Source organism: Tachyglossus aculeatus, chromosome 15, assembly GCF_015852505.1.
Source record: "Tachyglossus aculeatus isolate mTacAcu1 chromosome 15, mTacAcu1.pri, whole genome shotgun sequence".
Taxonomy (NCBI): Eukaryota; Metazoa; Chordata; class Mammalia; order Monotremata; family Tachyglossidae; genus Tachyglossus; species Tachyglossus aculeatus.
The window spans coordinates 27,126,864-27,153,706 of NC_052080.1; the positions used below are offsets into that span (position 1 = coordinate 27,126,864).

Here is a 26,843-nt window from a genome sequence, read left to right on the forward strand (position 1 = left end):
CAGAGGTTTTGAATGGGAAGATGAGCAGTTCCGCTTTGGACGTGGTGAGTTTGAAGTAAGCGCGGGACATCCAGTAGACAGGTCCTGAAGGCAGGAGGAAATATAAGACCGAAGAGGAGAGAGAGATCGGGACCGGAGATGTCGACTTGGCGATGGCAATTTCGGGAATTCTGTTTTGGACACGGCTCCTCCGCTGGATTGTCCGCTCCTAGGGGGCAGGCCGCATTGGGATGATACGCTATTGCCCTCTCCCTGGCTCTTAACAGCGGGCTCCGCGCACAGACGCTCAGCCTCCGCGGCCGGCTGACCCATCTGAACGCCCGATTGGCCGTCGGATCTCTTGGCCGCAGGTGGAGAGAAAGGGACCCGGGGGTTTTCATCAGCCCGGGTTCGGAGGAGGAAAAGGTGCAAGACCCCCGTCGGGGAGAGGAGGAGCGGATCGCCGGAGAGCCAATCGCGCCCCGGAGCCGCCGTCCGGCTTCCCCCCGCCGCCGGGCCCGCTTCCGAAAGGAGAGTAACGGCAACGAGAGCGTCACTTATAATAATTTTAATTTATCTTGCATCGTATGGAACTCTAGGAACGGTTTTAAAAAAAAGCACCTCCCTTCCCCTGTGTTTCTGTGGCCGGCGGTAAAATACATCCGTGAACACGTGCCCAGCTTGGAGACCTGCGGCTCGTGGGGCGCCCACCCGCCCGAAGCCAGAGAGTGGTAGTAAGTGGTCGGCGGTGGTTGGCGGCGGCGGCGGCGGGCCCCGCGCCTCGCTCCGGTCCGCCGGGGCCTGGGCTCCCGCGGCAGCCCCCCTCCCCCCGCCCCTCCAGGCTGGTCGCCCGCACGCCCAGCTCGGGCTGGGCTAGTTGGCCTTGGCTCGGAGCTGTGCCCTCTTGCCCGTGACGGCCTGGAAACCGGTTTTGATGCTGGCGACGGAGCAGCGGGAGTGGCAGGTCTCGCACTGCAGGAAGTAGAGGCGCGTGTCCTTCTGCAGGATGGTGTCCGGGGAGCGGCACGTGTGGCAGGTCACGTACTCCTCTGTGGGCAAGTAAGAGCCGGTCACGGCCCGCCTGCCCCGGGGGGCGGCGAGTGGGGACAGAGGGGCCCACTCGGGAGAGCAAGCCCGGTCCAGGCGTCCGAAGCGCCGCGGATGCCCTGGACTCCCCTTCCCTAGCGTCCCCGGTGAGGCTGCTTCGCCCCCCGCTCGAGGGGAGAGCGGCCTCACGGCCATCTGACCCGTGAAGACAACAGCCAAGTCTTCTCCGCCTACCAAGCTCAAGTACGGCCCTAGCCGCCACCTTCCCTGTTGGGTAGGGACCGTTCCTATCTGTGGCCAACTTGTACTTCCCAAGCGCTTAGTACAGTGCTCTGCTCACAGTAAGCGCTCAATAAATACGATTGATTGATTACCCCGAATCTCTTGAAAAGAGCGTTCTTTTCTGGTGGAGGTACTGACGCGGGACAAGTCACGGGGCCTTGGTAGAAGGTGGGCCAGAGCCCCGGAGAAAGGCGAGCAGAGACCTGTTAAGCTTTGGCAGCCGGCCTTCTGCTGTCTTAAGGGCCCACCTGGTGGACCCCGGATCAGCGCGTGAGCACTGTACCTGACGCCCCTTGGGCTGCAGGTGGACGCCGCGTGTAGAGAGAGGGTGCAGCGTGACATGGGAAAGAACAGACGCGTGTGCGTGCACGCATACGCGAGGCTTCCTTATGGCGGGGACGGGTGAGGCGTGAGCCGGCCAGGTGCGCCGCCCCCGATACTCACTGATGTATCTCCTCAAGACGTTTTCTATCTGTTTCTGCTGGAATCTTCCCTTGATGACGAGTTGGTTATTTCCGTCTATGGAGCCGCTGTTGGGGAAGAGAAATTGCTCTCGCGTGAAGGGGGTTTTCCTGGGAGGGAAGCCCAGGTCCCGCTCTAGCCCACCCCGCGGGCTCCTTCGACAACCGATTCCGGACATCCGAGGCCACCGGGAGATGCAACGCCAATCGGAACTGGGAAGGGTCGACACTTGGCCGCACCCTGGGAGCTCATCGGCTTCCGCGTCCCCCCCAGTTCACTTTGGGGGTCCCCGACTGTCTATGCCCCTGCCCCACCCCTTTCCCGAGACGCCCCTCAAGCGGCCTTTCCCGGATACCCAGGCTAAAGGGTCTGCAGGGATGGGGCTTCCCCAAGTGAACTAAGATCCCTTTCCCCTCCGGCTTCCAGGGCTCTTTCCCGGCAGTGCCGAAAGAACGGCCTGCTAATCGTCCATCTCCCCGATACCCTGACATCCTGGGGAATTGGGTTTTATCCAACCGCACCGCCAGCCCAATAATCTGCGGGCAAACTGAGGCAGCGCAGCTTAGGACAGGGCACTCGGGGCTGGAAGCCGCAACAGACAAGTCTGAGTCCCGATCCTGCCCTGGACAAGTCCCTTGATGCCTGTGGGCCTCAGTTTCCTCACCTATAAAGTGGGGCTAGGGACTGTGTCTGATCTGAGTCTCTTAAACCTACTCAGAGCACCCCGGAAGCCCTTCATCGACACCACTATTAGACAGTGTTTGATGTGGGCCTCAGTTTCCTCATCTGTAAAGTGGGGCTGGGGACTGTGTCTGATCTGATTCTCTTAAACCTGCCTAGGGCACCCTGGAAGCCCTTCATCACAGCACTATTAGTGTTTGATGTGCTTACCTTGTACCCAATTCAGCCAGTAAAAATGCCAGGAGATGTTTAGGTTGACGATGCAATCTAGAAGCAGAGGACAACGTTAACCTTTATTCTTCTCGCAAGCCTCTTCCCAGCCCGGCTCCCGTCTTCCCCGCCCCTTGGCCGGGCACCCGTCTGTCTAAATGTTTGGGGCGCTGTGCCCAGGAGGTGTGGGGGGAAACGAAGAACGAAAGCTGGCATGGCTAGGTCCGGGTGAGAAGTAAAAACAAGGAGGAAGGCGTGAGCTCCCAGTCATAACTTGGTATAACCCACTTAGTACACTGGGAGGAATCTTGCTGGGAAAACTGAAAAAGGGTTAACGCGGTCTGTTACCCTCCGGCTGCCCCCCGGGATTTTTCTGGATCCAATACCCTCACGGCCGCGGTTTAGACCGGACCGTCCGGCAGCTGACCGCTCCCGCCGTGACCAGCGGCGGGGTTCGCACAGGACCTCGGGGGAATTTTCCACGCGAGAAACAGCCAGGCCCCAAACTCACAGCTTGCAGATATCTGTGAAGTTGACAAAAGATGTTTTCTTCGTTCCTACTCTAACCACCTGAGGCGGTTTCATGACGAATTTCCTCTTCTCCCCAGCGACCATGTCCGGGTTCTTCTCCCGCATGATGGTGAACACTCGGTTGAGCAGCTGGAGAGACGGCAGAGGGAGCGGATCATCATCCATCGTATCTATTGGGCGCTTGCTATGTGCAGAGCACTGTACTAAGCGCTTGGGGAGTACAAATTGGCAACATATAGAGGATGTTGAGCACGCACGCCCACAGGTGAGCCGCGGCGGGGACAGGCTGCGACGCTAGTGCGCAGGGAACGAGGGCGAGGACGGACCAGAAAGCGCTCGGGGGGCCCCCCACGCTTGCTCAATGGCCGACCAGCCCTGCTCCCGAGAGCTTTACCCCCTCCTATTCAACCACTCTTCCCTCCTGGCCGCAAGGACGTGTACTAATTCTTGCGTTAGACTGTAAGCACCTCGCGGGGTGGATGTTGGGCCTTGGTGGTCCTCTTCCAGGGAGGCATCGCGGTACAGAACTTAGTCCAGCCCTGCCCCTCATCTCCTGGATGACTTGGAGCAGATCCCTTAACCTCCCCGGAGCTGCCGACCGGAGCAGCAGCACGGCGTGGCTAGAGCCTGGGCCTCAGGAGGTCGTGGGTTCTAATCCCTGCTCCGCCACTTGTCTGCTGTCACTTTTCTGGGCCTCAGTGACCGCCTCCGTAAAACGAGGATTGAGACAGTGAGCCCCACGTGGGACGGGGACTGGGTCCAATCTGATTAGCTTGTATTCACCCTAATGCTCAGTATAGTGCCCGGCACCTAGTAAGCGCTTAAATACCATTACTATTATTATTATTGTTATTGAATGGGGGGGGAAGGAATGATTATAAACCCCCATGTGGGGCTGTCCAGGCCCAGAATCCAGTACTTAACACTGACTATACCTCCTGCGATATCAAGTCTTTCCACGTACACGTTCTGGGAGAAGGGGGTCAGCTCAAGTCAGTCGGCAGATTCCCCCACCCAGGCATTCTCTCCTTTTTTCACCCATCATCATCAATCATATTTATTGAGCGCTTACTATGTGCAGAGCACGGTACTAAGCGCTTGGGAAGTACAAATTGGCAACATATAGAGACAGTCCCTACCCAACAGTGGGCTCACAGTCTAAAAGGCCCCTCCGCCCCACCGTGACAATGAACTCCTGCCCGTGAAACCCCTTAAAACGTCCCACCTGCCCCCTTTGAACGCGTGACCGCAAATTCTGATGCTTGGTCTCCCCCAACCACAGGAGCCCGGTGGCCAAAGGAAAAGATGGTCCCCAGTTTAAGGAAAAGAATCGGGGGCCCACCAGACGCCCTGCCCATCCCTCGCGGACAACGAGGAAGGACTCATCCAGGTGCATCTCCGGGGCCGACTCCGCTGGAGTCATGGGCCCCTTCCAGCCAGGCTGATGTGAGGATGCAGAACACGCCCACCTTACCTCATCATACGTGTAATCTCGTTCTGAGCCGGCCCAGGCGGGACCCATCTGATTGCTAAATGAGATGCCATCATCCTTTTTGTTGTCTTCATCCTCCAGAGCTGCAGGTAAGGAACAACCTTTAGGAGGGGGGGACCGACCCCATCGAAGACCACAGAGCGGTTCCCCGCAGGCGTCCGCCCTCCTTCCCTGCAAGCTACGTGGGGCGGTCCGAGCCGGGGGTAGAAGCCCCGGGGGGTCCGGTCTCCAGAACCGGGGTTGCCAGTTGCGGTGCCACTTCCCAATGTGGGAAAATGTCACCAGCAGACGGTGAAAGTGGGATTCTACAATAGACCCAGATCCCGAGGCGGGGCGCCTGGAGAGAGGCCTGCAGATTTGGGGGGTTGGGTCAGGAGGAGCTGACCATTCCAGGGCCAACGTGGCCGGGTGTGGTGCAACCACAAGGCCTCTCTTCCTGCCTCTGATGCCACTCTGGGAAACAACAGAATTGAGGGGGGCAAAGGCCCCAAACTCTCAGTCTAGCGGATGGATTTCCGGGACCTTCTCCCAAGCACAGCCCCGTGCACATAGCGTAGAAGGACCAAGTGGGCTTGGCTTCATTCACCGAACGTCACCGGAGTAGGCTAAGGACCACCAGATACCAGAGAAAGGCAGGCAGAGAGGGGAAGCTCAGGGATTCTGGCGTTTCCGGCTGCCGCTTCTCTCCGCCGCGCGTCCCACTCCCACCTCCACCCCCCGGGCACTTCTGAGGTTTTGGAGGAAAAGACGGCGGCGGGGCAGGTTCGGAAGGAGGTAGAGAGGCCCAGGTTACCTTCGTCCTTCTCAAGAATCTCATCCTCATCGGGGAATTTCACATTCTTCTTCTTCTTCTTCTTGTTGCCCAGCATGATATCAAGGTCGTCTTCGGGTTCCGCCGGCTCTGGCACATCGCTTTCGATTTTCAGCTCCTGAGGAACCGGAAACAGACGGGTGTAGGTCCGGACCGTAAAGGGGTCTGCTTCGGAGGGAACGGCTGTAAAGCTCCGGACGGAATCACACAGATCCAGATTCCCAGGTGGGCAGCCGTGGCCGACCCGACCCGGCTTCACCCCAAACTCTCTGGAAGACGGGGGTGAATGGACCACCTTTAACTTGAGTTACAAGCATCTTTCCATTTCCCTTTCCCCCCCAAATCACCCCGGTGGACTTCTGCGGGGCACACGGGAAAGACCAGGCCCGCTCCCGGCCGAGTTGATTCCAAGCCAGACCCGCCGGCTTTCCTGCCAGTGGTGACCGGAGCCCATCCACCGGAAAGCTGCACGAGTCTCACCGGCAGCCAAGCAGCTGGGCCTGGGGCTGCCAGAGACACAGTCTGAGAGGGCTCATCTGCCCCCTCTTCCCACGGCACCACACACACTTGGAGAGGACCAAGGGAAGAGCTTCAACACGGGACCTCTGTTCTTCCACGAAGTCGACCTAAGAAGCTTTTCCTCTTTTACCCAAGCCCCAGATCTGGCCCTAGTTGAGAAGCAAGGTGCCCCGGTGGATAGATCCGGAGCCAGGATTCTGCGGTCCGGCCCTTCGTATGCCTGCTCTGTGACCTGGGGCAAGCCGTCACATCCCCGCTCTGGGCTTCAGTTTCCTGCCGTGAGCCCCAGTGGGGCAGGGACCGTGTCCGCTCCGATTCTCCTGGCTCTGAACAGCAGCGGGTGGTCACGACTGGGACCAAGAGAACGCAGCTAAGCAAGAGCTAGTGCACTCAGAGCATGGGGGGACCTACAGAGGGTGATAGCCAATGCTTCTAGATGCTAAAGAATACTCCTGAAATCCAGTAAGCCACATCCCTCCTCCCCTGTGAAACACTCCGAAGCCACAAGAGCAGGAGAAATCTCTTGCAATGGGACCCTGGCCCGGGAAGAGCAGGGTGAGCTCCGGTATTTCAATGCCCGACTCTTCAAACACCTGGGATGCTGCGCCCGCCAGAGAGAACAACCCAACCGAGGACAGCGTCCCAGAACGCAGGTGGTCGAAACCAGGGGACAGCCCCCTCCAGCACACACACCCATCACAACCGGCACAAAACCAGCCCATCAGGAGAGAAGCAGGCCCCCGGAAAACCACCGCCACCACAACGCTAACCTTTATGCCTTCTTCCGCCTCGTCAATATCAAAGATCTTTTTTGTTTTTTTCTTCTTCTTCTTTTGATTGAAGAAGTTCAAGTCATCCAAATCGTCAGACGCATCTGAAAAGGCAGGACCAGTGATTAGCAGCCTCGCCGCTCCGCCGGCCAAAGCCCCCGGTTGACGCGCGGCTGGGACCGCAGGACGCCCCCGGAAAACACTGACTTCCTACCAAGTGGCCTTGCAAACATCTTAGCCGGGAAGAGCCTGGACATTCTGGACAGCAAATCCAGAGTCCAAAGGCAGGAATTCCAAGCCCCTCCCAGAAAAATGCGTACAAGGCTGTTGAGAGAAGCTCCGTGGACCGAAGTCAGCAGCCAGAGGAACGAGGAGGGAGAGAGACGCTGGGGAGGTCGGCGAACCACAAAACTCCAAGCCCCTTGAAGGGGAAGGTTCATGGCTACTAACTCCACTGTACTCCCCCTCAGGGCTTTGCACACATCAGGGGCCCAGGAGCAACTACCGACAGGCTCGTCAATCGACGAGTCGGAAGCTCCGCGTCTGGAACATTGGGAGAGGGCTGCCGGCCCCTTTGCGGATCAGCCTCGAGGCCACGCGGGGTGGAGAAAGACCTCAATCCCCATGGAGATTCCCAGCCCCGAGACCCAGTTGAGAGAGACCCCCCGGGCCCTCGGCTTGGCTGCCTGGTCACAAAGCGGGGGGCCGGGTCACCTTTCTTCCGACCGTCCTCGTCGTCGGCCTCCAACTCTCGGTCCTCCGCCGGCTCCGGCTCCACCTCCTTCGTCTCGGCCGGCTGGGTCTCCTCCGCCTGGACGTCGCCCCCTTCTTCGTCCAGCATAAAGGGCTTCTTCTTCTTCTTCTTCTTCTTGCTCATCATCGGGTCGAAAATCATCTGTTGGAACGGACAGCAAAGCAGAGGGTCTGGTTTTCGGGAAGAGCGTCGCAGACCTCTCAACACACGCTCCAAGTAAGCCCAATAGACTCCTCTCCCAGTCCCGGCCCGAAATACGCAACTACTCCCTGGGAAACCTCGGCCGGTAAAAGAAAGCACTCAGGGATGCAGCCTGGGGACCTGAGCTCGTCTCCTTGGACAGTGAGGCCCTAACCATTCCGCAGTGGGAATGGCTTGAGGGTAGCCTCCGGCCTTGGAATACTGGACTGGCTTCTTCTGCGTTTTCCTAGACTGTAAACTCGTCGTAACATATGCAAACGGTATGTTTTTTATATTGCTGTGCTGTCCAAGCACTTAGTACGGTGCCCGGCCCGCACTTAGCTTTCAATAATAATAATAATAATAATAATAATAATAGTGACGGTGTTTAGGTGCTTACTACGTGCCAAGCACTGTTCTAAGCGCTGGGGGAGATACAAGGTGATCAGGTTACCCCATGGGGGGCTCAGTCTTAATCCCCATTTTACAGATGAGGCAACCCAGAGAAGAAGTGACTTGCCTAAAGTCACACAGCTACGTGGCAGAGGCGGGATTATAATAATGATGGCATTTATTAGGCGCTTACTACGTGCAAAGCACTGTTCTAAGCACTGGGGAAGCTACAAGGCGATCAGGTTGTCCCATGGGGGGCTCAGTCTTTAATCCCCATTTTACAGATGAGGCAACCCAGAGAAGTGAAGTGTCTTGCCCAAAGTCACACAGCTGACAAGTGGCAGAGGCGGGATTATAATAATTATGGCATTTATTAAGCGCTTACTACGTGCAAAGCACTATTGTAAGCACTGAGGAAGCTACAAGGCGATCAGGTTGTCCCATGGGGGGCTCAGCCTTAATCCCCATTTTACAGATGAGGCAACCCAGAGAAGTGAAGTGACTTGCCCAAAGTCACACAGCTACGTGGCAGAGGCGGGATTATAATAATGATGGCATTTATTAAGCGCTTACTACGTGCAAAGCACTGTTCTAAGCACTGGGGAAGCTACAAGGCGATCAGGTTGTCCCATGGGGGGCTCAGCCTTAATCCCCATTTTCCAGATGAGGCAACCCAGAGAAGTGAAGTGACTTGCCTAAAGTCACACAGCTAAGTGGCAGAGGCGGGATTATAATAATGATGGCATTTATTAAGCGCTTACTACGTGCAAAGCACTGTTCTAAGCACTGGGGAAGCTACAAGGTGATCAGGTTGTCCCATGGGGGGCTCAGCCTTAATCCCCATTTTCCAGATGAGGCAACCCAGAGAAGTGAAGTGACTTGCCCAAAGTCACACAGCTACGTGGCATTATAATAATGATGGCATTTATTAAGCGCTTACTACGTGCAAAGCACTGTTCTAAGCACTGGGGAAGCTACAGGGTGATCAGGTTGTCCCATGGGGGGCTCACAGTCTTAATCCCCATTTTCCAGATGAGGGAACTGAGGCCCAGAGAAGTGAAGTGACTTGCCCAAAGTCACACAGCTGACAATTGGCGGAGCGGGGATTTGAACCCATGACTTCTGACTCCAAAGCCCGGGCTCTTTCCACTGAGCTACGCTGCTTCTCAATCAGTTCGACTGATCGACACCCCCCCCCCCCCGCATTGTGTAACACAGTGTGTTGCGCCCATCAGGCGCTCGGTCAGCCCCAGGAGGCCGTGTGTTGCTGCCGAGCAAAAAGCCGCGGGTCAAGGGATGGGGAAGCGGGAATTTGGGTCGGGGGGCCACGGCCGACGGGCCCTTTCCGGCCTTCCTTCCTTCCCCCGCCTCTTGGCCCGGTTCATTCATTCACTCACTCAATTGTACTTATTGAGCGCTTACTATGTGCAGAGCACCGGACCGAGCGCTTGAAAAGTACAAATCGGCAACATACAGAGAGGCAGCGTGGCTCAGTAATAATAATAACAATAATGGTGGCATTTATTAAGCGCTTACTATGTGCAAAGCACTGTTCTAAGCGCCGGGGAGGTTGCAAGGTGATCAGGTTGGCCCACGGTCTTCATCCCCGTTTGACAAATGAGGTAACTGAGGCCCGCAGAAGTGACTTGCCCAAAGTCACACAGCTGACAGTTGGCGGAGTCCGAATTTGAACCCATGACCTCTGGCTCCAAAGCCCGTGCTCTATCCGTTGAGCCACGCTGCTTCTCCGTGTTAAGAGCCCGGGCTTGGGAGTCAGAGGTCATGCATTCTAACCCCGGCTCCGCCACGAGTCTGCTGTGTTACCCTGGGCAAGTCACTTCCCTCCTCCAAGCCTCAGTTCCCTCGTCCGCAAAATGGGGGTGAAGACTGAGTCCCGCGTGGGGCAACCCGATCACCTCGTCTCCCCGCCAGGCGCTTAGAACAGTGCATGGCACGTAGTAAGCGCTTACCAAATACCATTATTAGTGTTAATATTAGAGACGGGCCCGTTCCCCCTTCTATCATCAATCATATTTATTGAGCACTTACTATGTGCAGAGCACTGTACTAAGCGCTTGGGAAGTACAAATTGGCAAAACTTCTAGACTGTGAGCCCGCTGTTGGGTCGGGACCGTCTCTATATGTTGCCAACTTGCCAAATGCCTTCATTATTATTATTATTAATAAACACGATTGAATGAATGAATCTGGAAAATGGGGATGAAGACTGTGAGCCCCTGGGGGGTCAACCTGATTACCTGGTATCTACCCCTGCGCTTACAACAGTGCTTTGCACACAGTAAGCGCTTAACAAATACCAACATTATTATTATTATTATTATTATTAATAAATATGATTGAGTGAATGAATCTATAAAATGGGGATGAAAACTGTGAGCCCCACTATTATTATTATTATTAATACGATTGAGTGAATGAATGAATCTGTAAAATGGGGATGAAAACTGTGAGCCCCACTATTATTATTATTATTAATACGATTGAGTGAATGAATGAATCTGTAAAATGGGGCTGAAAACTGTGAGCCCCACGTGGGACAACCTGATCACCTTGTATCCCCCGCCCCCCCAGCGCTTAGAACAGTGGCAGCGTGGCTCAGTGGAAAAGAGCCCGGGCTTTGGAGTCAGAGGTTGTGGGTTCAAATTCTGGCTCCGCCACTTGTCAGCTGGGTGACTCTGGGCAAATCCCTTAACTTCTATGGGCCTCAGCTCCCTCATCTGTAAAATGGGGATTTAGACCGTGAGCCCCACTTGGGACAACCTGCTCACCTTGTAATCAGGGTCACCCGCTCCTCCTACTGACCCTTCTGAGAGCTCACCTCCTCCAGGAGGCCTTCCCACACTCAGCCCCTTCCTTCCTCTCCCTCTCATCCCCCCCTCCATCCCCCCCATCTTACCTCCTTCCCTTCCCCACAGCACCTGTATATATGTATATATGCCTGTACATATTTATTACTCTATTTATTTATTTTACTTGTAGATATCTATTCTATTTATTTTATTTTGTTAATTTGTTTGGTTTTGTTCTCTGTCTCCCCCTTTTAGACTGTGAGCCCACTGTTGGGTAGGGACTGTCTCTAGATGTTGCCAACTTGGACTTCCCCAGCGCTTAGTACAAGTGCTCTGCACACAGTAAGCGCTCAATAAATACGATTGATTGTAACCTCCCCAGCGCTCAGAACAGTGCTTTGCACCTAGTAAGCACTTAATAAATGCTATCACTATTATTATTCTATTATTCACACCTAGGAAGCGCTAAACAAATATTATATCATTCCTAAATTCGATTGGAGCGCTTAGTACAGTGCTGTGCACACAGTAAGCGCTCAATCATCATCATCAATCGTATTTATTGAGCGCTTCCTGTGTGCAGAGCACTGTACTAAGCGCTTGGGAAGTCCAAGTTGGCAACATCTAGAGACAGTCCCTACCCAACAGCGGGCTCACAGTCTAAAAAGGGGAGACAGAGAACAAAACCAAACATACTAACAAAATAAAATGGAGTAGATATGTACAAGTAAGCTAGAGTAATAAACATGTACAAACATATATACAGGTGCTGTGGGGAAGGGAAGGAGGTAAGATGGGGGGTGGGGAGGGGGACGAGGGGGAGAGGAAGGAAGGGGCTCAGTTTGGGCTCAATAAATACGATTGATTGATTGTAACCTCCCCAGCGCTCAGAACAGTGCTTTGCACCTAGTAAGCGCTTAATAAGCGCTGCCACTATTATTATTCTATTATTCGCACCTAGGAAGCGCTAAACAAATAGTATATCATTCCCAAATTCGATTGGAGCGCGTGGTACAGCGCTTAATAAACGCTGCCACTATTATTATTCTATTATTCGCACCTAGGAAGCGCTAAACAAATAGGATATCATTCCTAAATTCGATTGGAGCGCTTAGTACGGCGCTTAATAAACGCTGCCACTATCATTATTCTATTATTCACACCTAGGAAGCGCTAAACAAATAGAATATCATTCCTAAATTCGATTGGAGCGCTTAGTACAGCGCTTAATAAATGCTGCCACTATTATTATTCTATTATTCGCACCTAGGAAGCGCTAGACAAATAGGATATCATTCCTAAATTCGATTGGAGCACTTAGTACAGCGCTTAATAAATGCCGCCACTACCATTATTCTATCATTCGCACCTAGGAAGCGCTAAACAAATAGTATATCATTCCTAAATTCGATTGGGGCGCTTAGTACAGCGCTTAATAAACGCTGCCACTATCATTATTCTATCATTCGCACCTAGGAAGCGCTAAACAAATAGTATATCATTCCTAAATTCGATTGGAGCGCTTAGTACAGCGCTTAATAAACGCTGCCACTATCATTATTATTCGCACCTAGGAAGCTCTAAGCAAATAGTATATCATTCCTAAAGTCGATTGGAGCGCTTAGTACAGCGCTAAGCAAATAGTATATCATTCCTAAAGTCGATTGGAGCGCTTAGTACAGCGCTTAATAAATGCTGCCACTATTATATTATTCGCACCTAGGAAGCGCTGAACAAATAGGATATCCTTCCTAAATTCGATTGGAGCGCTTAGTACAGCGCTTAATAAACGCTGCCACTATTATTATTCTATTATTCGCACCTAGGAAGCGCTAAACAAATAGTCTTTAAGACTGTGAGCCCACTGTTGGGTAGGGACTGTCTCTATGTGTTGCCAATTTGTACTTCCCAAGCGCTTAGTACAGTGCTCTGCACATAGTATGCGCTCAAATACGATTGATGATTGATAGGATATCATTCCTAAAGTCGATTGGAGCGCTTAGTACAGCGCTTAATAAACGCTGCCACTATCATTATTCTATTATTCGCACCTAGGAAGCGCTAAACAAATAGTATATCATTCCTAAATTCGATTGGAGCGCTTAGTACAGCGCTTAATAAACGCTGCCACTATCATTATTCTATTATTCGCACCTAGGAAGCGCTAAACAAATAGTATATCATTCCTAAATTCGATTGGAGCGCTTAGTACAGCGCTTAATAAACGCTGCCACTATTATCATTCTATTATTCGCACCTAGGAAGCGCTAAACAAATAGGATATCATTCCTAAATTCGATTGGAGCGCTTAATAAATGCTGCCACTATCATTATTCTATTATTCGCACCTAGGAAGCGCGAAACAAATAGGATATCATTCCTAAATCCGATTGGAGCGCTTAGTACAGCGCTTAATAAACGCTGCCACTATCATTATTCTAGTGTTCGCACCTAGGAAGTGCTAAACAAATAGTATATCATTCCTAAATTCGATTGGAGCGCTTAGTACAGCGCTTAATAAACGCTGCCACTATTATTATTCGCACCTAGGAAGTGCTAAACAAATAGGATATCATTCCTAAATTCGATTGGAGCGCTTAGTACAGCGCTTAATAAATGCTGCCACTCTTATTATTCTATTATTCGCACCTAGGAAGCGCTAAACAAGTAGTATATCATTCCTAAATTCGATTGGAGCGCTTAGTACAGCGCTTAATAAACGCTGTCACTATCATTATTCTATTATTCGCACCTAGGAAGCGCTAAGCAAATAGTATATCATTCCTAAAGTCGATCGGAGCGCTTAGTACGGTGCTGGGCCCGCGGTAGGCGCTCAATAAATGCGACGATCGGGCGAGGGAATGAGCGCAGGCCCCCTCATCGATTCATTCATTCATTCATTCGTTCATTCATTCATTCGGCCGGCCGCCCCTCCCCCCGCCGTGCGGGGCGCACGAGGCCAATCCCGTCGGCCCCCGGGGCAGATAAAAGGCGGCCCCCCTCAGCGGGGCCGCCTCAGTGGCGGGAGAGGAGGCGGCGGCAGCGGACGGGAGCGCTCGCCCTCCCTCCCTCCGGCGGGGCTGCGGCCGCTCCCGGGCCCAACCTCACACGGTTACCGGCCAGGCCGCCACCACGACCGCGGCCCCTCACCTCGTCCCCGGACATGGCGGCGTTGGTGGGTGGCGTGGGGCCCCCGCGGGCCGGCGATCGGTGCGGAAGGGCGGGACGGACTCAAGCCCCGGTGCCGGCGGCGGCGGCGCCGTCGTAGGATCCACCTGCTGCCCCGGTCGCCGCCCCAGCCTCTTGCATCAGCGAGCCCTCCTCCCTCGCCGCCGCCGCTCTCTCGCTCTCTCTCGGCCGCGCCTGCGCCCTGCCCCGCCTCCAAGCCTCGCGAGGTCGCCCGGCTCCTCCTCCAAGCCTCGCGAGATCGCCCGGCCCCGCCCCTCCAAGCCTCGCGAGACCGCCGCGCCCGGCGGGATTTGTAGTCCGAAGGAGCGGCCGGATCCAAGTGGGATGGGCGGCGGGGGGGGCGGTGGAAGGTTCCATTGGGAAATGGCGGCCCCCGCCTCAGCCCCTCAGGGCCTCACTCCCCGTAAGGTAATTTGTGACATCCCGTCATTTGTACAGATTTACGATTTCATTTATTTCATCTTGTTAATGTGTTTTGTCGTCCGTCTCCCCCTTCGCACATAGTAGCAAGTGCCTGCATTATTATTGGTTGCTAATATATATATGGATTATTCTATCTGTTTTATTTTGTTAGTGTGTTTTCTTGTCCGTCTCCCCCTTCGCACATAGTAGCAAGTGCCTGCATTATTGTTGGTTGCTAATATATATGTATTATTCTATCTGTTTTATTTTGTTAGTGTGTTTTCTTGTCCGTCTCCCCCTTCGCACATAGTAGCAAGGGCCTTCATTATTATTGGTTGCTAATATATAGGTATTATTCTATCTGTTTTATTTTGTTAGTGTGTTTTGTTGTCCGTCTGCCCCTTCGCACATAGTAGCAAGTGCCTGCATTATTATTGGTTGCTAATATATATGGATTATTCTGTTTTATTTTGTTAGTGTGTTTGGTTGTCCGTCTCCCCCTTCGCACATAGTAGCAAGTGCCTGCATTATTATTGGTTGCTAATATATATGGATTATTCTATCTGTTAGTATGTTTTGTTGTCCGTCTCCCCCCTTCGCACATAGTAGCAAGTGCCTGCATTATTATTGGTTGCTAATATATATGTATTATTCTATCTGTTTTATTTTGTTTGTGTGTTTTGTTGTCCGTCTCCCCCTTCGCACATAGTAGCAAGTGCCTTCATTATTATTGGTTGCTAATATATATGTATTATTCTATCTGTTTTATTTTGTTAATGTGTTTTCTTGTCCGTCTCCCCCCTCGCACATAGTACCAAGTGCCTTCATTATGATTGGTTGCTAATATATATGTATTATTCTATCATCTGTTTTATTTTGTTAGTGTGTTTTGCTGTCCGTCTCCCCCTTCGCACATAGTAGCAAGTGCCTGCATTATTATTGGTTGCTAACATATATGTATTATTCTATCTGTTTTATTTTGTTAGTGTGTTTGGTTGTCCGTCTCCCCCTTCGCACATAGTAGCAAGTGCCTGCATTATTATTGGTTGCTAATATATATGGATTATTCTATCTGTTTGTTAGTATGTTTTGTTGTCCGTCTCCCCCCTTCGCACATAGTAGCAAGTGCCTGCATTATTATTGGTTGCTAATATATATGGATTATTCTATCTGTTTTATTTTGTTTGTGTGTTTTGTTGTCCGTCTCCCCCTTCGCACATAGTAGCAAGTGCCTGCATTATGATTGGTTGCTAATATATATATGGATTATTCTATCTGTTTTATTTTGTTAGTTTGTTTTTGTTATTTATTTATTTTGCTTGTACATTTCTATCCTATTTATTTTATTCTGTTGGTATGTTGGGTTCTGTTCTCTGTCCCCCCCTTTTAGACTGTGAGCCCACTGTTGGGTAGGGACCGTCTCTATGTGTTGCCAATTTGGACTTCCCAAGCGCTTAGTACAGTGCTCTGCACATAGTAAGCGCTCAATAAATACGATTGATTGATTTTGTTAGTATGTTTGGTTGTCCGTCTCTCCCCTCGCACATAGTAGCAAGTGCCTTCATTATTATTGGTTGCTAATATATATGGATTATTCTATCTGTTTTATTTTGTTAGTATGTTTTGCTGTCCGTCTCCCCCTTCGCACATAGTAGCAAGTGCCTACATTATTATTGGTTGCTAATATATATGTATTATTCTGTCTGTTTTATTTTGTTAGTATGTTTTCTTGTCCGTCTCCCCCTTCGCACATAGTAGCAAGTGCCTGCATTATTATTGGTTGCTAATATAGATGGATTATTCTATCTGTTTTATTTTGTTAGTTTGTTTTTGTTATTTATTTATTTTGCTTGTACATTTCTATCCTATTTATTTTATTCTGTTGGTATGTTGGGTTCTGTTCTCTGTCTCCCCCTTTTAGACTGTGAGCCCACTGTTGGGTAGGGACCGTCTCTATGTGTTGCCAATTTGGACTTCCCAAGCGCTTAGTACAGTGCTCTGCACATAGTAAGCGCTCAATAAATACGATTGATTGATTGATTGATTTTGTTAGTATGTTTGGTTGTCCGTCTCTCCCCTCGCACATAGTAGCAAGTGCCTTCATTATTATTGGTTGCTAATATATATGGATTATTCTATCTGTTTTATTTTGTTAGTATGTTTTGCTGTCCGTCTCCCCCTTCGCACATAGTAGCAAGTGCCTTCATTATTATTGGTTGCTAATATATATGGATTATTCTATCTGTTTTATTTTGTTAGTGTGTTTTCTTGTCCGTCTCCCCCCTCGCACATAGTACCAAGTGCCTTCATTATGATTGGTTGCTAATATATATATGTATTATTCTATCTGTTTTATTTTGTTAGTTTGTTTTTGTTATTTATTTATTTTACTTGTACATTTCTATCCTATTTATTTTATTCTGTTGGTATGTTTGGTTCTGTTCTCTGTCCCCCACTTTTAGACTGTGAGCCCACTGTTGGGTAGGGACTGTCTCTATGTGTTGCCAATTTGGACTTCCCAAGCGCTTAGTACAGTGCTCTGCACATAGTAAGCGCTCAATAAATACGATTGATTGATTGATTTTGTTAGTATGTTTGGTTGTCCGTCTCTCCCCTCGCACATAGTAGCTAGTGCCTGCATTATGATTGGTTGCTAATATATATGGATTATTCTATCTGTTTTATTTTGTTAGTGTGTTTTCTTGTCCGTCTCCCCCCTCGCACATAGTAGCAAGTGCCTTCATTATGATTGGTTGCTAATATATATGGATTATTCTATCTGTTTTATTTTGTTAGTTTGTTTTTGTTATTTATTTATTTTACTTGTACATTTCTATCCTATTTATTTTATTCTGTTGGTATGTTGGGTTCTGTTCTCTGTCCCCCCCTTTTAGACTGTGAGCCCACTGTTGGGTAGGGACTGTCTCTATGTGTTGCCAATTTGGACTTCCCAAGCGCTTAGTACGGTGCTCTGCACATAGTAAGCGCTCAATAAATACGATTGATTGATTGATTTTGTTAGTATGTTTGGTTGTCCGTCTCTCCCCTCGCACATAGTAGCAAGTGCCTTCATTATTATTGGTTGCTAATATATATGGATTATTCTATCTGTTTTATTTTGTTAGTATGTTTTGCTGTCCGTCTCCCCCTTCGCACATAGTAGCAAGTGCCTACATTATTATTGGTTGCTAATATATATGTATTATTCTGTCTGTTTTATTAGTATGTTTTCTTGTCCGTCTCCCCCTTCGCACATAGTAGCAAGTGCCTGCATTATTATTGGTTGCTAATATAGATGGATTATTCTATCTGTTTTATTTTGTTAGTTTGTTTTTGTTATTTATTTATTTTGCTTGTACATTTCTATCCTATTTATTTTATTCTGTTGGTATGTTTGGTTGTGTTCTCTGTCTCCCCCTTTTAGACTGTGAGCCCACTGTTGGGTAGGCACTGTCTCTATGTGTTGCCAATTTGTGCTTCCCAAGCGCTTAGTACAGTGCTCTGCACATAGTAAGCGCTCAATAAATACGATTGATTGATTGATTTTGTTAGTATGTTTGGTTGTCCGTCTCTCCCCTCGCACATAGTAGCAAGTGCCTTCATTATTATTGGTTGCTAATATATATGGATTATTCTATCTGTTTTATTTTGTTAGTATGTTTTGCTGTCCGTCTCCCCCTTCGCACATAGTAGCAAGTGCCTGCATTGTTATTGGTTGCTAATATATATGTATTATTCTATCTGTTTTATTTTGTTAGTTTGTTTTCTTGTCCGTCTCCCCCTTCGCACATAGTAGCAAGTGCCTGCATTATTATTGGTTGCTAATATATATGTATTATTCTGTTTTATTTTGTTAGTATGTTTTGTTGTCCGTCTCCCCCTTCGCACATAGTAGCAAGTGCCTTCATTATTATTGGTTGCTAATATATATGGATTATTCTATCTGTTTTATTTTGTTAGTATGTTTGGTTGTCCGTCTCCCCCTTCGCACATAGTAGCAAGTGCCTGCATTGTTTTTGGTTGCTAATATATATGTATTATTCTATCTGTTTTATTTAGTTAGTGTTTTTGGTTGTCCGTCTCCCCCTTCGCACATAGTAGCAAGTGCCTTCATTGTTATTGGTTGCTAATATATATGTATTATTCTATCTCTTATTTTGTTAGTATGTTGGTTTTGTCTCCCCCTTTTAATAATAATAATAATAATGGTGGCATTTGTTAAGCGCTTACTACATGCAAAGCACTGTTCTAAGCGCTGGGGAGGATACAAGGTGATCAGGTTGGCCCACGGGGGGCTCACAGTGTTTATCCCCATTTTACAGATGAGGTAGGGACTGTATATGTTGCCAATTTGTGCTTCCCAAGCGCTTAGTACAGTGCTCTCCACACAGTAAGTGCTCAATAAATACGATTGATGATGATGATGATGTGTATATATATACATATATATTAGCCTGTACACCTGTATATATGTTTGTACATATATATGTTTGTACATATTTGTACATATATGTTTGTACATATTTGTTACTCTATTTTGCTTGTACATATCTATTCTATTTATTTTATTTTGTTAGTATGTTTGGTTTTGTTCTCCGTCTCCCCCTTTTAGACTGTGAGCCCACTGTTGGGTAGGGACTGTCTCTAGATGTTGCCAATTTGAACTTCCCAAGCGCTTAGTCCAGTGCTCTGCACACAGTAAGCGCTCAATAAATACGATTGATGATGATGATGATGATGACGATTAGCTTCTGTCTACCCGGTTAAGCACTTTAAATATCCCAGTTATCGTCATTATCATTATTATCGTTGTTAATGGTGCTCATTAGGGGGCTCTGCTGGGGCGTGCTTTACCGTGGGATCTGCGATTTAGTGGCTCCCGCACCTGTATAAGCACCTGTATATATGTTTATACGTATTTATTACTCTATTTATTTATTTATTTATTTTACTTGTTCCTATGTATTCTATTTATTTTATTTTGTTAGTGTGAACTGTTTCAATCTCTAGCTTGCCCCTGCCATTAAGGCTATTCGATTTATAATAATAATAATAATGATGGCATTTATTAAGCGCTTACTACGCGAGCTCGGAGGAGGGTGGGGGCCGGCTTCCCGCTGTGAACCTGCTTCTCCTCTCTGCCTAGGATGCCTCCTCCCTGCTCGTGAAAGGGGAGGCAGCCCTCGGGGAAACACAAACTCGCGTTTATGAGCTGATGCCGTGTGTTGGAATTCCTAGATGAAAGGTGCGGTAAAAACGCCAATAAGTGCGGGGCGGCTGTTATTAGCAGAGCCAGGAAGCCGGCGTCCCGGAAAAGCCGGAGATTTTTAACCCCTCTCTTGGCTTCACCTGGGAAATTGACTTCAACACCCAGCCATTACTCACCGGGTGGCAGCTCGCGGGCCCGTGGCCCCCGGTCATCATCATTCGTATTTATTGAGCGCTTACTGTGTGCAGAGCACTGTACTAAGCGCTTTGGAAGTCCAAGTTGGCAACATAGAGAGACAGTCCCTACCCAACAGTGGGCTCACAGTCTAAAAGGACTGGTCCCCCACCCTTCTAACCCAAAAAGGCGACAGTGCCCCTTCATCTGGCAGAAAGCCCAAGAGAAAGTGTCTATATGTTGCCAATTTGTACTTCCCAAGCGCTTAGTCCAGTGCTCTGCACAGAGTAAGCGCTCAATAAATACGATTGATGATGATGATGATGATGATGATGAGAAAGACGTCGCACGTCGGCTCCACTCAGATGCCAACCGCTCTGGCCATTTGAGCTTGCCCTACTTAGGTAAGAGGTGGGGAGAGGAAGGTATTGGTTTATGTTTCAAAGAGAAGAGTGGCGTGAATAGGAAACTTGGGTCCCCTCTGAGCTTACTGTGGCCAGGGAATGTGTCTACCGACTCTGTTCTGTTGGACTCTTCCAAGCACCGGGTACAGTGCTCTGCTCACAGTGTGAGCTCAATAAATGTGATTGATTTGATGGATTGTGCCGGGGGTGGGGAATGATGGCAGGAACCTGAACATCATTAAGAGGATGGCAAGGCTCATCAGTTGGTCATTAAGGTGGGTCTGTGAGGTGAGTGAGCATTGATGATGATGGGATTTATTAAGCGCTTACTATGTGCAAAGCACTGTTCTAAGCACTGAGGGGTGATCAGGTTGTCCCACGAGGGGCTCACAGTCAACCCCCATTTTACAGATGAGGGAACTGAGGCCCAGAGAAGTTAAGTGACTCGCCCAAGGTCACACAGCTGACAATCGGCAGAGCGGGGATTTGAACCCACGACCACTGACTCCAAAGCCCGGGCTCTCTCCACTGAGCCACGCTGCTTCTCTGCTTCTCTTCGCTGCATTGGCCAGGTGTTTGGGAGAAAGAAGCATCTTTCCTCGTTTTGGTGGGATTCAGTTGGCAAGATCAGCCCGAGGCGCGGTGATCTGGCGGGGAAGGCGGAGAGTCGTGGGCGCCCTAACTCCAGGCCTCCAAAAATAGAAAATTGACAGAAAATCAGTTTCTAGCCTGTGAGCCCACCTGTATATATGTATATATGTTTGTACATATTTTTTTTACTCTATTTATTTATTTATTTAATTTATTTGTACATATCTATTCTATTTATTTTATCTTGTTAGTATGTTTGGTTTTGTTCTCTGTCTCCCCCTTTTAGACTGTGAGCCCACTGTTGGGTAGGGACTGTCTCTATAGGTTGCCAATTTGTACTTCCCAAGTGCTTAGTACAGTGCTCTGCACATAGTAAGCGCTCAATAAATACGATTGATGATGATAATAAAGACGATCGATCGATTCTTGCCTCAGTTTTTCCGATTAGAACTGCTAAACCCATTTCCCAGGAGAAAAACTGAAACCCAAAGAGGGAGGGCAAAGGCTCTTTGAACAAGGCAGGGGCCAGACAGGAACACTGAGGTTGGGACCATTAGCCTGGTCCCCTGTCTGCCCCCCGCCTCACCCTCCTCCCACCTCGAACTCCGGTCCTCCTGACCTGTCCCCTGCGGAGATTGTTTCGGGAATCGCCGCTGTAGGACCCCATAGCCCCGCTCTTCCTTGGACTTTGCCAGGTTGAACCGCACAGCGCTCTCGGATTTGATTAGCAGTGATTCAGCATTCATTCACTCATTCAATCGTATTTATGGAGCGCTTACTGTGTGCAGAGCACCGTACTAAGCCCTTGGAAAGTACAAGTTGGCAACCTAACATTTCCTACCCAACAGCGGGCTCACAGTCTAGAAGGGGGAGACAGACGACAAAACAAAACAAGTGGACGGGTGTGAAGAGGTCAGAACAAACAGAATTAAAGCTAGATCATCATCATCATCAATCGTATTTATTGAGCGCTTACTGTGTGCAGAGCACCGGACTAAGCCCTCGGGGAGTACAAGTTGGCAACCTAACATTTCCTACCCAACAGCGGGCTCACAGTCTAGAAGGGGGAGACAGACGACAAAACAAAATAAGTGGACGGGTGTGAAGACGTCAGAACAAACAGAATTAAAGCCAGATGCACGTCGTTAACAAAATAAAGTGAATACTAAATACGTACAAGTCATCATCATCATCAATCGTATTTATTGAGCGCTTACTGTGTGCAGAGCACTGTACTAAGCGCTTGGGAAGTACAAATTGGCAACATATAGAGACAGTCCCTACCCAACAGTGGGCTCACAGTCTAAAAGGGGAAGACGGAGAACAAAACCAAACATACTAACAAAATAAAATAAATAGAATAGATATGGACAAGTAAAATAAATAAATAGAGTAATAAATATGTACAAACATATATACATATATACAAGATGGGGGGGGATGGAGAGGGGGATGAGGAAGGAAGGGCATAAAAAAGCAAATATAACTTACAAAAATAAATGAGAAAACTCACACACACCCTAGAAGTTTGGAGGAAGGCGGCAGATGAAAGTTAAAATGAAAAAAAATCACTTTTCCTAGGGGAAACAAACATTCTTATCTCCTTCCTCCCACAAAAGGGTAAAGGGAAGGGACTAGGTGGGGGATTCGAGTGTCCCACCAGGAGCAGGAAGACACCCAAGAGCATGTAGAGGAAGAGTTCCCAGTGCCTCCTGAATTCTTCAAGCCCCATTGTCCGTCGTCGTCCCCTCATTCCTTCCCCTATTTGTCCCCCCATCTTTACTGCGGCCTTCCCACCTAAGCCCCCAAGTAAAATAAATAGAGTAATAAATCTGTACAAATATACATACAGGTGCTGTGGGGCAGGGAAGGAGGTAAGGCGGGGGGAATGGGGAGGAGGAGAGGAAAAAGGGGGCTCAGTCTGGGCCCCCTTATCAGCCATTTTTCAAAAATCCATTTCTTGACAATCTTACAGCAGTGTCACGGGACTGCGTCAAAGACGACCATGAGCCGGCCCCAAGCATCCCACAGCAACCGGCCCGTTGAGTTCCATTCCAGGACGGCGGCGGAGTCGTCTTTACCGGAGCTGGTGGACGCCCACAGCCGCGGCACTAATCGACCGCGTGTGCCGCCTTGACGTGAGCGGCAGGCAGGCCCGAGCCAGCCCGACGGGGCCGGATCCCCATGAGCGATGCGGCAGAGGAGAGGGGCGCCGGCGCGGACGCTGGCCTCGGTTGCAGGGGTGGGTTAAGGCGGGGATCCGGTCTCGCCCGAGGCGGCGTTCTCCCCCACGGAAGGCACGGGGGGAATGGAAGGAGAAACCGGCAAACAGTGGGGCCATCCTGTTTCAGATATAACACTGGGCTTTGGAAAGGCCCAGCTGGCGCAGGCCGAAAGGTGAGTTTGTCCCCTGGGTCCCCGGGCCGCATTTTGACGGCCGAGTGGATTTGGAGCCTTTGCGGGTGGGGATCGGGATGGGATGGGGTGGGATGGGCCGCGGGAGGAGCCCCTTCCTTCCTCTCCCCCTCTCCATCCCCCCCATCTTACCTCCTTCCGGGCCCGGCCGTGGGGCTCCCCACCCCCTGGTCCCTCTCCCCTTACCCGGCCCCGTCTCCCCGGCAGGCACTTCGAGCAGATGAAGGACGACGCCATCGTGTGCAACGTCGGCCACTTCGACGTGGAGCTCAACGTCAAGTGGCTGAACGACAACGCGGCCGAGAAAGTCAACATTAAGCCTCAGGTGCGCGGGCCGCGACTGGGAAGAGCGCTTGGACGAGGGAGCATCATATTGATTCCTCCCTCTCCCCCTCATCCCCCTCTCCATCCCCCCCATCTTACCTCCTTCCCTTCCCCACAGCACCTGTATAGAGGTATATATGTTTGTACATATTTATTACTCTATTTATTTTTTACTTGTACATATCTATTCTATTTATTTTATTTTGTTAGTACGTTTGGTTTTGTTCTCTGTCTCCCCCTTTTAGACTGTGAGCCCACTGCTGGGTAGGGACTGTCTCTATATGTTGCCGATTTGTACTTCCCAAGCGCTTAGTACAGTGCTCTGCACATAGTAAGCGCTCAATAAATATGATTGATGATGATACAACTTTCTCCTCACACCATCAAGCGTCCCCATGCTGCTCCCAGACTGAGCCCCTTCCTTCCTCTCCCCCTTGTCCCCCTCTCCATCCCCCCATTTTACCTCCTTCCCTTCCCCACAGCACCTGTATATATGTTTGTACATATTTATTACTCTATTTATTTATCTATTTTACTTGTACCTATCTATTCTATTTATTTTATTTTGCTAGTATGTTTGGTTTTGTCCCCTGTCTCCCCCTTCTAGCCTGTGAGCCCACTGCTGGGTAGGTACCGTCTCTATATGTTGCCAGCTTGTACTTCCCAAGCGCTTAGTACAGTGCTCTGCACACAGTAAGCGCTCAATAAATATGATTGATTGATTGATTAATACCAGAGTAAATATAACCTATGAGAGTTCATTAATGACTACAAAACTTGGAAAATTCAAATGTTTTCTTGATAACAAAGAAGGGCAGAGAGGTAGTGATTGCCAGGCATAAACCCCCAAGTCTTGTGGATGATACCACCCCTTAATCTCTGACTGCCATCAGAGAAGCAGCGTGAATCAATCAATCAATCAATCGTATTTGTTGAGCGCTTACTGTGTGCAGAGCACTGGACTAAACGCTTGGGAAGTCCAAGTTGGCAACATATAGAGACGGTCCCTACCTAACAGTGGGCTCAATCAATCAATCAATCATATTTATTGAGCACTTACTGTGTGCAGAGCACTGGACTAAGCGCTTGGGAAGTCCAAGTTGGCAACATATAGAGACGGTCCCTACCCAACAGTGGGCTCAATCAATCATATTTATTAAGCATGGGATCAATCAACTGTATTTATTGAGCGCTTACTGTGTGCAGAGCACTGGACTAAGCGCTTGGGAAGTACAAGTTGGCAACATATCAATCAATCAATCATATTTATTGAGCACTTACTGCGTGCAGAGCACTGTACTAAGCGCTTAACATAGAGACAGTCCTTACCCAACAGTGCGCTCACAGTCTAGAGACAGTCCTTACCCAACAGTGGGCTCACAATCTAGAAGAGTGGGCTCACAGTCGAAGTGGCAAGAGGCCGGGCTTTGGAGTCAGAGGTCATGGGTTCAAATCCCGGCTCCGCCACCTGTCAGCTGCGTGACTTTGGGCGAGTCACTTCACTTCTCTGGGCCTCAGTTCCCTCAGCTGTAAAATGGGGATTAAGACCGCGAGCCCCCCGTGGGACAACCTTGTATCCTTCCCAGCGCTTAAAACAGTGCTTTGCACATAGTAAGCGCTTAACAAATGCCATCATAATCATTATTATTATGATTATTCCCGGCCCAAGGGGAGAACTGAGCTCAACCGCGGCAGGAGGACAGTGTCCAAACTTGTGCAGCCCTCACCTGCCCTGGCTCTTGATAAAAATAATAATGATGGTATTTGTTAAGCGCTTACTATGTGCAAAGCACTGTTCCAAATCTCCCTCCGCAGTGGGTACTGTTCCTCAGTTTTACCAGTAGGAAAAGGGGGGTGCGGGGAGGGTCAGAAGGGTAATTCATATCCTCTCCCTCTTCCTCCCCACAGATACACATACCCGGAATCTCCTGGGCCCACTCTCCGGCAGAGCTGTTCTAGTGTCTCCGATTAAGAAAGCAAATCCTCGGGGAAAATGAAGCTGGAGCCTTCTTTGCCACGTTCTTACCTTGTTTCTCTGGGAAAAGTCTCTCTCTTTCTCTGTCTCTGTGTCTCTCTCACAAACCACACACACACACACAGAGTTAAAGTCCGCAAAGAAATATTCAAGTAGCCCACTACATGGAAAGGTTCTTAAAAGGGCTCCAGGTGAGAGGTGGAAAGAGCACAGGGCTGGAATCAATCAGTGGTGTTTATTCATTCATTAATAATAATGTCCGTATTTGTTAAGCGCTTACTATGTGCAAAGCACTGCTGTAAGCGCTGGGGAGGTTACAAGGTGATCAGGTTGTCCCACGGGGGGCTCCCAATTTTAATCCCCATTTTACAGATGAGGCAACTGAGGCACAGAGAAGTGACTTGCCCAAAGTCACACAGCTGACAGTTGGCAGAGCTGGGATTTGAACCCATGACCTCTGACTCCAAAGCCCGGGCTCTTTCCACTGAGCCACAGCAGCTTCTCCATTCTCTTCTTCATTCATTCGTATTTATTGAGCGCTTACTGTGTGCAGAGCACTGTACTAAGTGCTTGGAAGAGTACAGTACAACAGAGTTGGGAGACATGTGCCCGGCCCACGGTGAGCTTTTAGTCAAGGGAGGGGGACAGGCATTAATAAATAAATTATAACAATTTACCTAAGTGTGGTGGGGCTGAGGGTGGGGTGAATGAAAGGTACAAGTCAATCAATCAATCGTATTTATTGAGCACTTATTAAGCATTTATTAAGCGCTTACTTTGTGCAAAGCACTGTTCTAAGCGCTGGGGAGGTTACAAGGTGATCAGGTTGACCCATGGAGGGCTCACAGTCTTCATCCCCATTTTAATAATAATAATAATAATAATGGCATTTGTTAAGGGGAGGTTACAAGGTGATCAGGTTGTCCCATGGAGGGCTCACAGTCTTCATCCCCATTTTAATAATAATAATAATAATAATATAATAATGGCATTTGGTAAACGCTTACTATGTGCAAAGCACTGTTCTAAGCGCTGGGGAGGTTACAAGGTGATCAGGTTGTCCCACGGAGGGCTCACAGTCTTCATCCCCATTTTAATAATAATAATAATAATGGCATTTATTAAGCGCTTGCTATGCGCAAAGCACTGTTCTAAGCACTGGGGAGGTTACAAGGTGATCAGGTTGTCCCATGGAGGGCTCACAGTCTTCATCCCCATTTTAATAATAATAATAATAAT

General features: G+C 49.3%; 2 protein-coding genes across 2 annotated transcripts; one reads left to right on the forward strand and one right to left on the reverse strand.

Annotated features, from left to right (window-relative positions):
• Positions 1-531: 531 nt before the first annotated feature.
• On the reverse strand, positions 532-14,276 carry EIF2S2 (eukaryotic translation initiation factor 2 subunit beta). The gene is made up of 9 exons (XM_038757287.1): positions 14,072-14,276; positions 7,499-7,679; positions 6,785-6,888; positions 5,478-5,613; positions 4,667-4,767; positions 3,173-3,321; positions 2,662-2,718; positions 1,753-1,838; positions 532-1,028 (listed from the first exon to the last, which is right to left on the reverse strand). The coding sequence occupies exons 1-9, from the start codon at positions 14,084-14,086 to the stop codon at positions 853-855; spliced, it is 1,005 nt and encodes a 334-aa protein (XP_038613215.1). The 5' UTR covers positions 14,087-14,276; the 3' UTR covers positions 532-852.
• Positions 14,277-14,428: 152 nt separating this feature from the next.
• LOC119937703 (adenosylhomocysteinase-like) lies at positions 14,429-25,855 on the forward strand. Its single transcript, XM_038757288.1, has 4 exons — positions 14,429-14,518; positions 22,866-23,287; positions 23,513-23,630; positions 25,538-25,855. The coding sequence occupies exons 2-4, from the start codon at positions 23,199-23,201 to the stop codon at positions 25,586-25,588; spliced, it is 258 nt and encodes an 85-aa protein (XP_038613216.1). The 5' UTR covers positions 14,429-14,518; positions 22,866-23,198; the 3' UTR covers positions 25,589-25,855.
• The last annotated feature ends 988 nt before the right edge of the window (positions 25,856-26,843 follow it).